Raw genomic sequence first — 15,073 nt, 5'->3', positions numbered from 1 at the left:
CCTTAGAGGGGGTGGAGTCTGGAGAGGAGGTGGCACAAGGTGGAGGGAGGTGCTGCGAGCTCCAGTTTCTAAACTGAGAGGAAAGGGGGGCCAGGCTCCAGCCCCCTTCTGTACCCTAGCCTCTCCCCGTACCGCCCCCACAGGCCCTGCAGTTCCCACTGGCCATGAACCAGGTAGGGTAGGTTGGCGTGGGCACCGGGTAGGGGGGCAGATGCTGGGTCTGGAAAAGGCCCCTCAGCAAGGGGTGGGCCATTGGTCTCTCACCTGCTCACATCTCTCTAGGCGTTGGAGAGGGCATGAAACTTCAGAAGCCAGGTAAGCCCTTCCCACTCCTCCTCACTCTCCCTGCCTGCAGAAACTGCCTACCCTTCCACTCTTTTCCCCTCCCAAGCCGCACCCTGTCTCCCCAGGGTGCAAGAATGGGCTGGAGCTGGAGCCTTCCTGTGGGAAGGCGCCCAGCCAGGTGAGGGAGGTGGGTGGGAACTGGAGGAGAGGGGAAGGAGGACGGGCTCCAAGGGGCAGAGGTGGGTATCAGCGGGGGAAGGGGAGGGGAGGGGTCGGCCTATCCATCATTCTCCATGGGTCTCTGGACTGGGAGGGAGCCAGAAACCTCCAAAGCTGAGTTCCTCTCTGCCCCTCTTCCTGCCTCCTCCAAGGTCCCTCACTCCAAACCCGCCCTCATGCCCTGCTCTCCCTCCCAGGATACACACCAGGGACCCGGCTGGGGCTCCTGCCAGGTGAAAAGGCACGGCTAGGGGGATCAGCAGGGGAGAAAGGGGTTCACTACACCCCTGGGGTGGACTCGTCTCTGAACTGGCCTCTTTCTCTCTCTCCCCAGGCCTGCGAGGGACTTTGAAGCCTCAGAAGCCAGGCAAGTGGGGGACCCCTGGCTCTGCCCCACACCTCCTTCTGCCTCTCAGCCCTTCTAGCCCCTGCCCCCAGTGTTGCCACACTCATCTCTGCTTTCCCTCTCCAGGATATGGCCATGAAAATGGACCCCAGCCAGGTGAGGCCACTGGGACCAGGGATGGGGGCTCAGGAGGAAGGGAGAGGGAGGCTGCTGAAAGATGGAGGGGCTGGTGGACCAACACCAGGAGCCCCATCCCTGACAGATCCCTATGTCCCTCTATCCCCTGCCTGGATCCCCAGGTCCCCCCAGCAGGGTGTGGCCCAAGGGAGCTGGGCTTTTTCCAGCCTGGCTAATGTCCCCCTTAGGTGCTGGGTCTGCCCTAGAAGCCACTACAGGCCGGTAGCTTGGCCAGGCCAAGGCCTCCTGGGTGGCGTCAGTGAGGACTGGCCTGGAGCATAGCTCCATCCCTCCCTTCCTTCCCATCTTAGGTCCCTGCAATGCGAGGGTCGCTCTGAAGCTCCTTCCCAGGCTTCCCACTCCAGGGGTCCCTTTGGACAAAGAGGGTGGCTGGGGCCTGAAATCCCAGCTCCCTCCTGCAGTGCAGAATGGCAAGTTCCCAGGTCAGTGTGGAGTGGGGGTGCCTGGGGGGCACTGGGAAGCACCTGGCCGCCATGTCCCACTCTGTCCTTGGACGCCAAGGCTCAGAGAGGGCAGTGACTTGTCACACAGTGATCTGCTGACGAGAAGCCTGAACTCTTTCCCTGGGACCCCATGTATCCCCCAGTATGGGAGCCCTTTCAATCCCTGCCCCATGGCATCCGCAGCCTCTCAAGCCCTGGGCTGGGCTCACTCCTGCCCCTGACTTTCCTCCTAGCACCGATGCCAGCCATCCAGTGGGGACTGCAACCTCAGAAAGCAGGTGTGAGTCTGTCTGTCCCCAGGCTCCACATCACAGAGGGACAAACTCTCAGCTAGGTCTATCCTCTGTCCCCACCCCAGATCAGGGTCACTCCTCCATCACCCTTGTTCCCTACGCTGCCTCAGCTATTCAGGCACCCTAAGGCCAGGAAGTCCCTCCCCGAGTCTACCCTCTTCTACCCTCTTGCCTTTTTTTTTTTTGGAGACAGTCTCGCTCTGCCGCCCAGGCTGGAGTGCAGTGGTGCAATTTTGGCTCACTGCAAAATAAGCCTCCCAAGTAGTTGGCATTACAGGCATGCACTACCATACCTGGCTAATCTTTGTATTTTTTGTAGAGACGGCGTTTTGTCACATTGGCCAGGCTGGTCTCGAACTCCTGGCTTCAAGTGATCAGCCCGCTTCAGCCTCCCAAAGTGCTGGGATTATAGGTGTGAGCCACCGCGCCCGGTCTCTTGCTGCTCTGTTTCTTCTGGTTCCACTCCCTGTGGACACAAAAAGTCCCTGCTTCCCCTTCAGAGTCCCTAAGGTCCATCTTTGGCCCCCAAGGAGTCAGGGGAGACCTGGGTCCTCCGCACTGACCTTCTTTCTCCTCACAGGGCACCAGCCTCCAAATGGCTATGGACCAGGAGCAGAAACAGGTGAGGAGGCCCTTCCTGGAGTTCCTCCCCTCCCTTCCACTCCTCTTCCCTTCTTTTCCTTCTGCCACCCCAGGAAGAGGGCAGGCCAGGGCAGTGGCTCTCGCTGACCCCCATCTCTGAGTCACAGTTTTCTCTCCCCCAGGCTTTTTTTTTTTTTGAGACGGAGTCTTGCTCTGCCACCCAGGCTGGAGTGCAGTGGCCGGATCTCAGCTCACTGCAAGCTCCGCCTCCTGGGTTTACGCCATTCTCCTGCCTCAGCCTCCCGAGTAGCTGGGACTACAGGCGCCCGCCACCTCGCCCGGCTAGTTTTTTGTATTTTTAGTAGAGACGGGGTTTCACCGTGTTAGCCAGGATGGTCTGATCTCCTGACCTCGTGATCCGCCCGTCTCGGCCTCCCAAAGTGCTGGGATTACAGGCTTGAGCCACCGCGCCCGGCCCCTCTCCCCCAGGTTTTAACGGTGGCCTCGAGCTACAGAAAATTGGTGAGTCCTCCTGGGCTCCCCCATGTCGAGCAGAAGCTGGCATCTCCCTCATGCCTGAGTCAGTCTGTCTGTCCACATCCCCCATCTATGAGCTGGTCACCTGGCCCTCCTGATGCTGTCCCTGTTCCACTAGCCTGTCCCTAGCTCCTCTGCAATCTCTGTCCTGCAGGTGTTGGTAATGGGAATGGTGTCCTGGAAGCCAGGGTCTTCCCCGAGGCCCACCCACAGCCAGGTGTCTGGGAGCAGGGGTGGGGGTGGGAGAGTTGGGCTTAGAGCCCCAGCCTGGCCTCTGACACCCTCTTTCCTCCTCCAGGGTTCCCTGGGGCCAAAAGTTTTAGGAATGGTGAGTCAGACCCAGGGGACAAAGTGCAGTGGGGTTGGGGAGACAACAGCCCAGGGGCTAGGCGGGAATGACCAGAGTCTCTTGCAGGGGATGGGGCAGAAGCTCTGGTGTACCCCAAAGCAGGAACTCCAGTCCCTGAAGGAAATGGTAGGCAATGAGCCTTCAGGGAGCAGAGCCAAGTCCAACAGGGGCCAGGGGATCCCAGTTCCTGTGGGCAAGGGTGCCCATGCCAGCTTTCCTCCCCACAGTGCAGGCCGGGGTGCTGTGGAACTCTCGCTGGGCCACCCTTCAGGTCTGGGGGGCTGGCTTGAAGCCTGGATATCAGGCTGGAGGTGAATATGCTGAGGCCAGGAGCCAGCCAGGTAATGGGATGCCTGGATGAGTGTGTTGGAGCCATTAGAGGTGGCTTCAGGGAACTGGGCCCTGGGCCCAGGTCTACCCACAGCCCCACAGAGATGGAAGGTACAGCCCTCTTGGCGGAGGGGATGGAGTGAGTGGGAAGAGGCCAGGAGGGCATAGGCAGGAAGGAGCAGGAAGGAATGGGGCTGGAGGAGAGGCCAGCAGAGCCCGGGACCCCGAGAGCCAGCCCGGACACTGGACCAAGAAGGGAAAGTGATGGAGCTGGGCCATCAGGGACTCAGTTCTCCACACTCTGTCCCTCTCCCCACGGTCCTCTGAGAAGCTGAGGCAGAGCTGAGCCCTGGGTCCTCCGGGGAGGGGGTCTCCCAGAGCCTGGGTTGAAGCTGGGGTGGACGGAAGCTCTCTGGTGACCCGAGTGCCCCGATCTGTCCGTCTGTGCCGTAGGGAGCCCTGAGGTGAAGAGAGGCAGCAATGGCCAGCTGGGGAATGGCTACGGAGGTGAGAGGTAGGTGCAGTGGCCGAGCCGCCTGCCCAAAGGCCCCCCATGGTCACCCCTCCAGCCGCACTGGGGGACACCCAGCCATTGGGAAGGATAGCAGATTCTGCCACCTGTAGGTGGCTGCTGAGTGACTGACCCCAGAAGCTCAGGTCCCTGGGAGGGGAGGAGGGGCAAGGCCTCACCAGGGCCCCACCCCTCCCTAGCCCGGCTCTATCTCTTCCCAGGCCGCTGCCCTCTGGGGAAATGCTGAGCACTGCAGTGCCCCTGCGGGTCCTGAGGGCCTCTGCCTCACACCTTAGCCCGCCCAGCAATGAAGACAGACCCTCGGGCTTGGCCTCTGGTGCCGCCTGGCCGTCGATCTCCTCCGTGCTAGCACCACAAACACGCTTCCCTGCTTGCCTCTGCGTGCCATGCAAGGGGCTTGCTGACCAGGGTGGGAGTGGCATGGGCCTGCAGCCACTGCCCAGTACCTCATTCATTCATTCGACAAACATCAATGAGGCCATGTGCCAGGGACCATGATCCCAACAGGAGAAACCATGAGAAGCAGACAGACTCCATCGACGCCTGCCCTCATGGAGGGCATCGCTTGGTCACCGCCTAGTGGGGGAACCACATCCAAGTTAGGGGACTTATGCATGGAAAAGAACACTTCATTCTTTGTGTTTTAATTTTAATCGATTTATTAAAGTTGTTAGATAAAAATCTCATTTTCCTTAAGCCTTTATAGTGGCCTTTCAGATATGGTATTGACTAATAATTTGGAAAATTATAAAATTCACTTTCACATTTTTTGATGAATGATCATTAGATTATAAATTTCACAGCTTGGCCAGGCATGGTAGGTCACACCTGTAATCCCAGTATTTTGGGAGGTTGAGGTAGGAGGATTGCTTGAGCCTACAATTTTAAGACCAGCCTGGGCAATATAAAAAATAAATAAGTAAATCAAAACAAATATGAATTTCACAGCTAGACTTTTCCCTAAATATTTTGCATGCCTTAAATGCATGCCCCATCTCTATAAAAAATAAATAAGTAGGCCGGGTGTGGTGGCTCACGCCTGTAATCCCAGCATTTTGGGAGGCCGAGGTGGGAAGATCACGAGGTCAGGAGATTGAGACCATCCTGGCTAATACGGTGAAATCCCGTCTCTACTAAAAACACAAAACATTAGCCAGGCATGGTGGCGGGCGCCTGTAGTCCTAGCTACTTGGGAGGCTGAGGCAGGAGAATGGCGTGAACCCAGGAGGAGGCGCTTGCAGTGAGCCAAGATCGCGCCACTGCACTCCAGCCTGGGCAACAGCGTGAGACTACATCTCAATAAATAAATAAATAAATAAATAGGCAGGGCGTGGTGGCTCAAGCCTGTAATCCCAGCACTTTGGGAGGCCGAGACGGGCGGATCACGAGGTCAGGAGATCCAGACCATCCTGGCTAACACGGTGAAACCCCGTCTCTACTAAAAAAAAAAATACAAAAAACTAGCCGGGCGAGGTGGCAGGCGCCTGTAGTCCCAGCCACTCGGGAGGCTGAGGCAGGAGAATGGTGTAAACCCGGGAGGCAGAGCTTGCAGTGAGCTGAGGTCCGGCCACTGCACTCCAGCCTGGGCGACAGAGCGAGACTCTGTCTCAAAATAAATAAATAAATAAATAAATAAAATAAAATAAATAAATAAAAACAAATATTTATTTCACAGCTCAACTTTTCCCTAAATATTTTGCATGCCTTAAATGCCTGATTAACAAAATACCCTTAGACATCTCAGATAACAATTAGAAACATAATCGACTCAACTCTTGATTCTCTCTTTTTTTTTTTTTTTGGAGACAGAGTCTTGCTCTGTCGCCCAGGCTGGAGTGCATTGGCGCAATCTCGGCTCACTGCAAGCTCTGCCTCCCGAGTTGAAGTGATTCTCCTGCCTCAGCCTCCCGAGTAGCTGGGACTACAGGCGTGTGCCACCATGCCCAGCTAATATTTTTTGTATTTTTAGTAGAGACGGGTTTTCACCATGTTAGCCAAAATGGTCTCGATCTCCTGACCTTGTGATCCGCCCGCCTCACCCTCCCAAAGTGCTGGGATTACAGACGTGAGCCACCACGCCCCACTGATTCTGTTGATTCTCTTAATGGAGCTGAGCACAAATCCAAAATCAACATCTTCCTAAGCACTTAAGGGGCTCTTGGAAATGAATAAATCAGACATTTAGTATATCAGATGACTGAATTCTTTTACTTATTTATTTATTTATTTTGGACACAGGGTCTCACTCTGTGTCCCAGGCTGGAGTGCAGTAGTGTGATCATGGCTCACTGCAGTCTCAACCTCCTGGGAGAGTCAAGCACCCTTCCACCTCAGGCTTCCGAGTAACTGGGATCGCCAACATGTACCACCACACTCAGCTAAATTTTTCTATTTTTAGTAGAGTCGGGATCTCACTATGTTGCCCAGACTGGTCTCAAACTCCTGGGCTCAAGCAATCCTCCTGCCTCGGCTCCCAAAGTGCTGGGATTACAGGTGTGAGCCACCATGACCGGATGAACTCTTTCAAACATCTTAAAAAGCCAGTTACTAATCCTGGATCAGTGTCAGAGCTACAGGACAGCTTAATTTTTCATCTCATGATTATAAATTTACTTGAACAGTAAATGCATAGGCAGGGTCCCAGGCAAGGTCCAGAGTGGAGGCTGTGCAATTAGAAATCGACCCACAATGGCCAAGCCCCGTGGCTTGCGCCTGTAATCCCAGTATTTTAGGAGGCTGAGGCGGGCGGATCACGAGGTCAGGAGATCGAGACCATCCTGCCTAACACGGTGAAACCTTGTCTCTACTAAAAATACAAAAAATTAGCTGGGTGTGGTGGTGGGCGCCTGTGGTCCCAGCTACTCAGGAGGCTGAGGCAGGAGAATGGTGCTTGCAGTGAGCGGAGATCATGCCACTGCACTCCAGCCTGGGTGACAGAGGGAGACTCTGTATCAAAAAAAAAAAAAAAGAAAGAAATTGACCCACAATGCTGAACTTTGACTCAGAGCCTGGCCAGTCCCAGAACTTTTTTTTTTTTTTTTTTTGAGATGGAGTCTGATTCTGTCGCCCAGGCTGGAGTGCAGTAGCGTGATCTCGGCTCACTGCAACCTCCGCCTCTGGGGTTCATGCGATTCTCCTGCTTCAGCCTCCCAAGTAGCTGGGATTACAGGAGCACACCACCACACCTGGCTAATTCTTTTTTTTTTTTTTTTTTTTAGTACAGACAGGGTTTCACTGTGTTGGCCAGACTAGTCTTGAACTCATGATCTGCATGCCTCGGCTTTCCAAAGTGCTGGGATTACAGGTGTTAGCCACTGCACCAGGTCTTTTTTTTTTTTTTTTTTTTTTTTCTGACAGAGTCTTGTTCTGTCACCCAGACTGGAGTACAGTGGCACAATATTGGCTCACTGCAACCTTTGCCTCCTGGATTCAAGCGATTCTCCCTCCTCAGCCTCCCAAGTAGCTGGGACTATAGGTGCACGCCACCATGCCCGGTTGTGTCCCAGAACTTTTACCTTTTTCTTTTTTCTCTCTTTCTTTCCTCTCTTTTCTCTCTCTCTCTCTCTCTCTTTTTTTTTTTTTTTGAGACGGAGTCTCGCTCTGTCTCCCGGGCTGGAGTGCAGTGGCCGGATCTCAGCTCACTGCAAGCTCCGCCTCCCGGGTTTACACCATTCTCCCGCCTCAGCCTCCCCAGTAGCTTGGACTACAGGCGCCCGCCACCTCGCCCGGCTAGTGTTTTGTATTTTTCAGTAGAGACAGGGTTTCACCGTGTTAGCCAGGATGGTCTCGATCTCTTGACCTTGTGATCCGCCCGTCTCGGCCTCCCAAAGTGCTGGGATTACAGGCTTGAGCCACCGCGCCCGGCCCTCTCTTTCTTTCTTTTCTTTCTTTCTTTTGAGACAGGGTCTCCTGATCATAGCTCACTACAGTCCCAATCTTCCAGGCAGGCTCAAGTGATCCTCCTACCTCAGGCCCCTGAGTTGCTGGGACCATAAGCACATGCTAACAGGCCCAGCTAATTTTTAAAATTTTTAGTAGAGACAAAGTCTCACTATGTTACCCAGGCTGGTCTCAAACTCTAGCGCGAGTGATCCTCCCACCTGGACCTCCCAAAGTGCTGGGATTACAGGCGTGAGCCCCTGCACCTGGCTAAATCTTTACGCTCTGAGCTGAGCCCTTCCAAATCCAAACCTCTTCTTGCAAGCTGGTTCACTGACGGGATCTGGCATTCCTATCTGGCACCTAGCTCTTCTTTTCTTAGCCCGATTTATGATAATGGTATTTGGGTGTAGACCAAAGACTTATCTCAGTATGCACAAGGTTTTGGGTTGATCAACATTCAGAAGATTCTGTAAATAGTACTGGAATTCCAGCCTGATTTTTCTTGACTACTTCATCTGATTTGCCCTACTGGAGAATCATAGACTTTTGCTTTTTCACAGAATTACTGATTCTTTAAAAATATTCAGCTGGGCTCACTGGCTCATGCCTGTAATCCCAGCACTTTGGGAGGCCAAGGCAGGCAGATCACCTGAGATCAGGAGTTCGAGACCAGCCTGGCCAACATAGAGAAACCCCATCTCTACTAAAAATACAAAAATTTGTGGTGGCAAATGCCTGTAGTCTCAGCTACTCGGGAGGCTGAGGCAAGAGAACTGCTTGAACCCGGGAGGGAGAGGTTGCAGGAAGCCGAGGTCTCGCCACTGCACTCCAGCCTGGGTGACAGAGGGAGACTCTGTCTCACAAATAAATAAAAATTAAAAATTAAAAAATAAAAATAGGCCGGGCGCGGTGGCTCAAGCCTGTAATCCCAGCACTTTGGGAGGCCGAGACGGGCGGATCACGAGGTCAGGAGATCAAGACCATCCTGGCTAACATGGTGAAACCCCGTCTCTACTAAAAATACAAAAAACTAGCCGGGCGACCTGGCGGGTGCCTGTAGTCCCAGCTACTCGGGAGGCTGAGGCAGGAGAATGGCGTGAACCCGGGAGGCGGAGCTTGCAGTGAGCTGAGATCCGGCCACTGCACTCCAGCCTGGGCGACAGAGCAAGACTCCGTCTCAAAAAAAATAAATAAATAAAAATAAAAATAAAAATATTCAAATGATCTTGTCTTTCTCTGCACCACAGCATGGAGTAAACTACATTCCAAGGTTTTTCTCTTTACTGTAGAATAGGATTAGGAGCCAACATCTGCTCAGTGGCCACTGACCAGACTCTCAGGGCAGTGGATGATATCCCTTAACACCAAGAAACATTGTTGTAATATTATTTTAATTGTTCTTATAAACGTCTCCACCAGGTGCAGTGGCTCACACCTGTAATCCCAGCACTTTGGGAGGCTGAGGCAGGAGGATTGCTTGAGCCCAGGAGTCCGACAGCAGCCTAGGCACCATAGTGAGACTCCCATCTCTTTTTTTTTTTGAGATGGAGTCTCACTCTGTAGCCTAGGCTGGAGTGTGGTGGCACAATCTCGGCTCACTGCAACCTCTAATTTTTGTATTTTTAGTAGAGACGAGGTTTCACCATGTTGGTCAGGCTGGTCTTGAACTCCTGACCTCACGATCTGCCCGCCTTGGCCTCCCAAAGTGCTGTGATTATAGGCGTGAGCCACGGCGCCTAGCGACTCCTATCTCCACAAATTAAAAAATTACCCTGGCAGGGTGGTACATGCCTGTAGTCTCAGTTACTTGGGAGGCTGAGGTAAGAGAATTACTTGAGCCCAGGAGGTCGAGGCTGCAGTGAGCCATGATGGCGCTACGTACTCCAGCCTGGGCGAAAAAGCAAGATCCTGTCTCAAAAAGAAAAAGTTTCTATATTCCAATTTTGAATAGATAGACCATTTTATCCTTTTTGTTCTCAGCTACCAGATTCTCACCCATCTGTCATTTACAATCGTTCTTAGGAACTTGAACACAAACGCTAAGTATATTATCACCAAACTTTGCTTTTGAATTGGGATATCGTTTTATCTTTCTTTTTTTTTTTTTTTTTTTTTTTTGAGACGGAGTCTCGCTCTGCCGCCCAGGCTGGAGTACAGTGGCCGGATCTCAGCTCACTTCAAGCTCCGCCTCCCGGGTTCACGCCATTCTCCTGCCTCAGCCTCCCGAGTAGCTGGGACTACAGGCACCCGCCAGGTCGCCCGGCTAGTTTTTTGTATTTTTAGTAGAGACGGGGTTTCACCATGTTAGCCAGGATGGTCTCGATCTCCTAACCTCGTGATCCACCCGTCTCGGCCTCCCAAAGTGCTGGGATTACAGGCTTGAGCCACCGCGCCCGGCCGTTTTATCTTTCTTATAACTGAATGGAAATCTGTATACCGTGACCCATCCACACAGGATCCTCATACCTGAGTTGCAATGGGTAAATAGCAACGAGAGGACAATCTCACACTCCAAATCGGTGGCGTCGCGGGGCGGGCGCAGTAGGTCATGCCTGGAATCGCAGCACTTTGGAAGACTGAGGCCGACGGATCGCTTGAGCCTAGGAGCTCGAGACCAGCCTGGGCAACATGGTGAGACTCCATCTGTACACAAAATATAATAATTAGGCCGGGCGCGGAGGCTCACGCCTCTAATCCCAACACTTTGGGAGGCCGAGGCGGCTGCATCACCTGAGGACATGAGGTCAGGAGTTAGAGACCAGCCTGGCCAACACGGAGAAACCCCGTCTCTCCTAAAAACACAAAAATTAACCGGGCGTGGTGGAGGGCGCCCGCAATCCCATCTACCCAGGAGACTGAGGCAGGAGACTCGTTTGAACCCAGAAGGCGGAGGTTGCAGCTGAGATTGCGCCAATGCACTCCAGTCTGGGCGATAAAGCGAGACTCCATCTAAAAAAAAAAAAGCGTTTTTTTTTTTTAAATTTAAAAAAAGTATAACAATTAGCCGGGGTAGTGGCGCGCGCCTGTAGTCCCGGCTACCTGTGGAGGCTGAGGCAGGAGAACTGCTTTAGTGCAGGAGGTCGAAGCTTCACTGAGCCGTGACCGCATCACTGCACTTAGCCTGGGAGCCAGAGTGAAACTCAGTCCCCAAAAAAGCCACCTAAAAAACAAACAAAAAAAATCGTTGAGGCGAGTAGCCTCGGGATCGCAGCGAATCTGCAAACCCGCAGGCCAAGTGGGGGCGCTCACTGCGCGTGTGCAGCGCCTGGTCTCCAGGCTAGTTGAGGGCAGGGAGCAGCGGCGACACTTGGGACACAGCGATTGGCTGGGACCAGGAGAGGGCGGGAAGAAGAACTTGTAGGAATGCGCTGATATCTCTGATTGGCTGCCAAGGGTAGCCCTTGCCAGCTACCGGGAGGGAACCGTAGGCCGCGAGCGCACTGGACCCTGATTGGTTGGAGCGCGGCGGCGGGCATCTGCCATTGGCCGGGCCGGTCGGAGTGCGGCGCGTGGCCACCTCCAGAGGTACGAGGTCACGGCGGGCGGCGCGCTCGGGGGCCTTGAGGTCGCGGCCGCAGCCAAGCTGGCGGCACGGCTGCCCCGCTCCAGCTCGCACCCGGGGCTCGCCCGCGCCCGCGCCCACTCGCGACTGGGCCGGGCCCGCTCTACGCTGCCGCCAACCCCGCTACCCGCGCCGTCCCTGCCGCACCCGCCGTTGCCCGGCCTGCCGCCCGGCCTGAGCCCCGGGCCGTCGCCGCCCTCCACGCTCGCCCTGGCTGAGCTGCCGCCGCTGCCCGCGCTCCCGCTGCGGCCCGAGCCGCTGCTGCCCTGGGGCCCCAGCGCGTACCTGGCGCTACCCGAGCTCCCGCCCGAAGCCTGCGCACCCGCCCCGCCCCCCGCCGCGCTCGCACTGCAGGACCTGCCGCGCCTACCTGCTCCCGCGCCACCGGCCGCGCACCTGCCGCTGCCTCCGCTGCCCGAGGCCGCCGCCGCCGCCGCCCCCGGGCCCGTGGGCGCGCGCGGCCTCCCGCCCCTGCTCTCCGAGCCGCCCCCGCGGCCGCTACCTCCGCTGCCAACGCGACCCTCGCCTTTCAGCCTACTGGCGCCCCCCGCGACCCGCGACACGTGGCCGCTGCCCGCCTTCCCCTCGCCCCCGCCGCTGCATTTTTTCTTGTCGCCGCCCTTCTGACCCGGCCCCTCCCGCGGCGGGTGAGTAGGCAGCCCCCGACAGGGCCAGTGCCCCCTAGCCACCTTCCCCGAGCGTGGATTCAGAGGACGGGGGTTAGAGCCCAGTTTGGGGAAGAGAGAAGGGGAATCGGAAGCAGCCAAGGTTTGGTAAAGAAAGAAGCGAAACTTTCTCTACCAAATAGAAAATAGACTCGTCTAAAGATTCGGGTCTTTCTTCCATTTTCCCCTCTAGCCCTCCGGCAGGCCTCTTGCTAGGTTATTTGAGAATGTAACCCATCCGCTGAGCTGATAACCTGGTTAGTGATCAGGGCAGCGGGCGGGGCCCACAGCACATGTCCAAGGACATGGGGATCAAGGGTATAAAAACAAAAGTTGAAAGTGCTTTATATCCAAATATTTCATTTCTCATAAATAAAGGGTCTGGATGCCATGGTTAAGGCCATCCTCAGTGTATGGCTCTTGAAAATTCTGATCCTGCCTCAAAAATCTTTTTTTTTTTTGAGACGGAGTTTTGTTCTTGTTGCCCAGGCTGGAGTGCAATGGCACTTTCCGCCTCCTGGGTTCAAGCGATTCTCCTGCCTCAGCCTCCCGAGTAGCTGAGTTTACAGGCATGCGCCACCACGCCCAGCTAATTTTCTATTTTTAGTAGATACAGGTTTCTCCATGTTGGTCAGCCTGGTCTGGAACTCCAGACCTCAGGTGATCCGCCCACCTCGACTTCCCAAAGTGCTGGGATTACAGGCGTAAGCCACCGTGCTCGGCCTCTCAAAAGTCTTCAGAAGTCAAATTTTCTTTTTCTTTTTTTTTGAGACGGAGTCTCGCTCTGTCGCCCAGGCTGGAGTGCAGTGGCCAGATTTCAGCTCACTGCAAGCTCCGCCTCCCGGGTTTACGCCATTCTCCTGCCTCAGCCTCCGGAGTAGCTGGGACTACAGGCGCCCGCCACCTCGCCCGGCTAGTTTTTTTGGTATTTTTAGTAGAGACGGGGTTTCACCGTGTTAGCCAGGATGGTCTCGATCTCTTGACCTCGTGATCCGCCCGTCTCGGCCTCCCAAAGTGCTGGGATTACAGGCTTGAGCCACCGCGCCCGGCCAGGTGTCAAATTTTCAACTTGACAGATCCAGGGGTCGGGCTGGCTGTTGCGCACCAGGGAAGCAGCGGTGTGGATCGATACTGGACCCGAGGGTCACGTTCAAAGGCTGTGAAGTCATCCCCACGGGACAGGAGAGCTTCCCCCACCCCCACCCGCGCTGGGCCCTGAGAGGAAGCTCCTGTTCTTTCCAGCTTTGCCTGCACCCCACCCGCCAGTTTCTGTGCAGCCTCTACAACTTAATAAAGTTCTCTTTGTTCCCTAGGTGGCCTGAGCTCAGGTAATCAGGCAGAAGTTCTATCTCAGTGGGCTCCACTCCAGCAGCCCAGGATTGGTATCAGGAAGCCAACCTTGACCCTAGGGGACCTCAGAGAGCCCGAGACCCACCATCAAGAAGGGCAGTGTACTAGTTCTTTGTGACTGCTGTAACAAATTTATACACAGAGTGACTTCAAACAACAGAAATTTATTCTTTACAGTTCTGGAGGCCAGAAGTCAAAAATCAAGGTGTGGGCAGGACCCTGTTCCCTTCACAGGTGCTAGGGGAGGATGCCTCCCGCCTCTCCCAGCTCCCGCTGGCTCCAGGCCCTCTGTGGCTTGTGGCCGCATCACAGGAGTTCCTGCCTCCATCTTCACATGGCCTTCTTCCCATGTCTGTCTCCAATCTCCCTCTGTTTTTATCTTGTAAGAGGTTGGATTGTTGTTGAATGTAGGGGCTGCCTGAAATCTAGGATAACCTCATTTTGATATCCTTAGTTTAATTACATGTGCAAAGGCCCTTTTATCAAGTGAGGTCACATTCACAGATTCCAGGGCTTAGTGGGTGGAAGTATCGTTTTGCCTGCCCCCGTCCAATCTGGACAGGCAGTGTCCTCTCGCCTGTGGGGCTTGCCTATCTTTCCAGCTGTCTTCCCAAAACGTAATTTTTTTTTTTTTTTTTTTGAGACGGAGTCTTGCTTTGTCCCCCAGACTGGGGTGCAGTGGCACGATCTCGTCTCACTGCAAACTCCCTCTCCTGGGTTCACACCATTCTCCTGCCTCAACCTCCCAATTAGCTGGGACTATAGGCACTCGCCGCCACGCCCAGCTAAGTTTTTTGTATTTTTTAAATAGAGATGGGGTTTCACCGTGTTCGCCAGGATGGTCTAGATCTCCTGACCTCGTGATCCACCCGCCTCGGACTCCCAAAGTGCTGGGATTACAGGCGTGAGTCACCGCACCCGCCGAACATAATGTGTTTTAAATCTGTCTTGCTGACCTGGAGCCTTGGCTGCCTTTGGGTAGGAGCTGATGGCACTAGTACCTTGATAAAGTTCTTACTGGCACCAGAAGAAAAGAGAATAAAGTGACTCCTTCCCCTTCTCTGACTTATGGCCAGGTGCCCATTCCCATTGGCTTGCCGCTCCCGTACTTTATATTGTTGAGGCCTCCTCTCTCAGCTAAGAAACAGGAAGTACACAGACCGCTGTGTGTTCTTAAAGACAGCATTAGCCATGGGGCCCCCACCCTCAAAAGGGTGGGAGCCACAACTGCTGCTGGTTGAAACTGACAATTACTACTGATAATAAAGTTAATTGTTACACAGTCAATGGAGTCTGCCCAGGTTTACAAGTGAAACTTCCATTATGCTTCTGACAAAATATGCTTGCCTTGAGTCAATACCTACTTCGATCCCCAAGGCACTAGTCCAGGGATGTGCCAGGGTTGAAGCAGAACTGTCTCCTCTCTGCTTTACAGCCAGGAGGCACCTGAGGTTTGGGCAGCTGTGACTTGCCCAGGGAGCCCTGGGGTGGGATCCGCAT

At 54.6% G+C, this 15,073-nt stretch overlaps 2 protein-coding genes across 4 annotated transcripts; both read left to right on the top strand.

Moving 5' to 3' along the window:
• Window positions 1-1,445: 1,445 nt before the first annotated feature.
• LOC104672322 lies at window positions 1,446-3,579 on the top strand. Of its 3 annotated transcripts, XM_010376090.1 has the most exons (6): window positions 1,452-1,470; window positions 2,365-2,406; window positions 2,856-2,888; window positions 3,058-3,120; window positions 3,202-3,378; window positions 3,480-3,579. In XM_010376090.1, the coding sequence occupies exons 1-6, from the start codon at window positions 1,456-1,458 to the stop codon at window positions 3,540-3,542; spliced, it is 393 nt and encodes a 130-aa protein (XP_010374392.1). In that variant the 5' UTR covers window positions 1,452-1,455; the 3' UTR covers window positions 3,543-3,579. The 3 variants fall into 3 exon arrangements, 2 of the variants coding, with proteins under 2 accessions (XP_010374392.1, XP_010374390.2); XR_749385.1 differs by lacking the exons at window positions 3,058-3,120; window positions 3,202-3,378 and having other exon boundaries at window positions 1,446-1,470; XM_010376088.2 differs by having other exon boundaries at window positions 3,058-3,579.
• Window positions 3,580-3,596: 17 nt separating this feature from the next.
• Window positions 3,597-14,253, top strand: LOC115895193 (vegetative cell wall protein gp1-like). The gene is made up of 4 exons (XM_030924455.1): window positions 3,597-3,693; window positions 4,036-4,089; window positions 11,458-12,205; window positions 13,537-14,253. Exons 1-3 carry the CDS (start codon window positions 3,597-3,599, stop codon window positions 12,183-12,185), a joined length of 879 nt encoding a protein of 292 aa, XP_030780315.1. The 3' UTR covers window positions 12,186-12,205; window positions 13,537-14,253.
• The last annotated feature ends 820 nt before the right edge of the window (window positions 14,254-15,073 follow it).

The sequence above is a fragment of the Rhinopithecus roxellana genome, chromosome 20 (genome assembly GCF_007565055.1).
Source record: "Rhinopithecus roxellana isolate Shanxi Qingling chromosome 20, ASM756505v1, whole genome shotgun sequence".
Lineage (NCBI taxonomy): Eukaryota > Metazoa > Chordata > Mammalia > Primates > Cercopithecidae > Rhinopithecus > Rhinopithecus roxellana.
Note: the sequence above shows the minus strand (reverse complement) of the source record. Positions and strands in the feature narration are given on the sequence as shown.

What these genes read in the sequence shown, in the direction of transcription:
- LOC104672322 (XM_010376088.2), top strand. An exon ending in TGGACCAGGAGCAGAAACAG is followed by an intron (nt 2,407 to 2,855) that starts GTGAGGAGGCCC and finishes CCTCTCCCCCAG; the next exon opens with GTTTTAACGGTGGCCTCGAG. An exon ending in CCTCGAGCTACAGAAAATTG is followed by an intron (nt 2,889 to 3,057) that starts GTGAGTCCTCCT and finishes TCTGTCCTGCAG; the next exon opens with GTGTTGGTAATGGGAATGGT.
- LOC115895193 (XM_030924455.1), top strand. Translation starts at nt 3,597, where the DNA reads ATGGGATGCCTGGATGAGTGTGTTGGAGCCATTAGAGGTGGCTTCAGG. An exon ending in CAGCCCCACAGAGATGGAAG is followed by an intron (nt 3,694 to 4,035) that starts GTACAGCCCTCT and finishes TCTGTGCCGTAG; the next exon opens with GGAGCCCTGAGGTGAAGAGA. An exon ending in GCTGGGGAATGGCTACGGAG is followed by an intron (nt 4,090 to 11,457) that starts GTGAGAGGTAGG and finishes GATTGGTTGGAG; the next exon opens with CGCGGCGGCGGGCATCTGCC.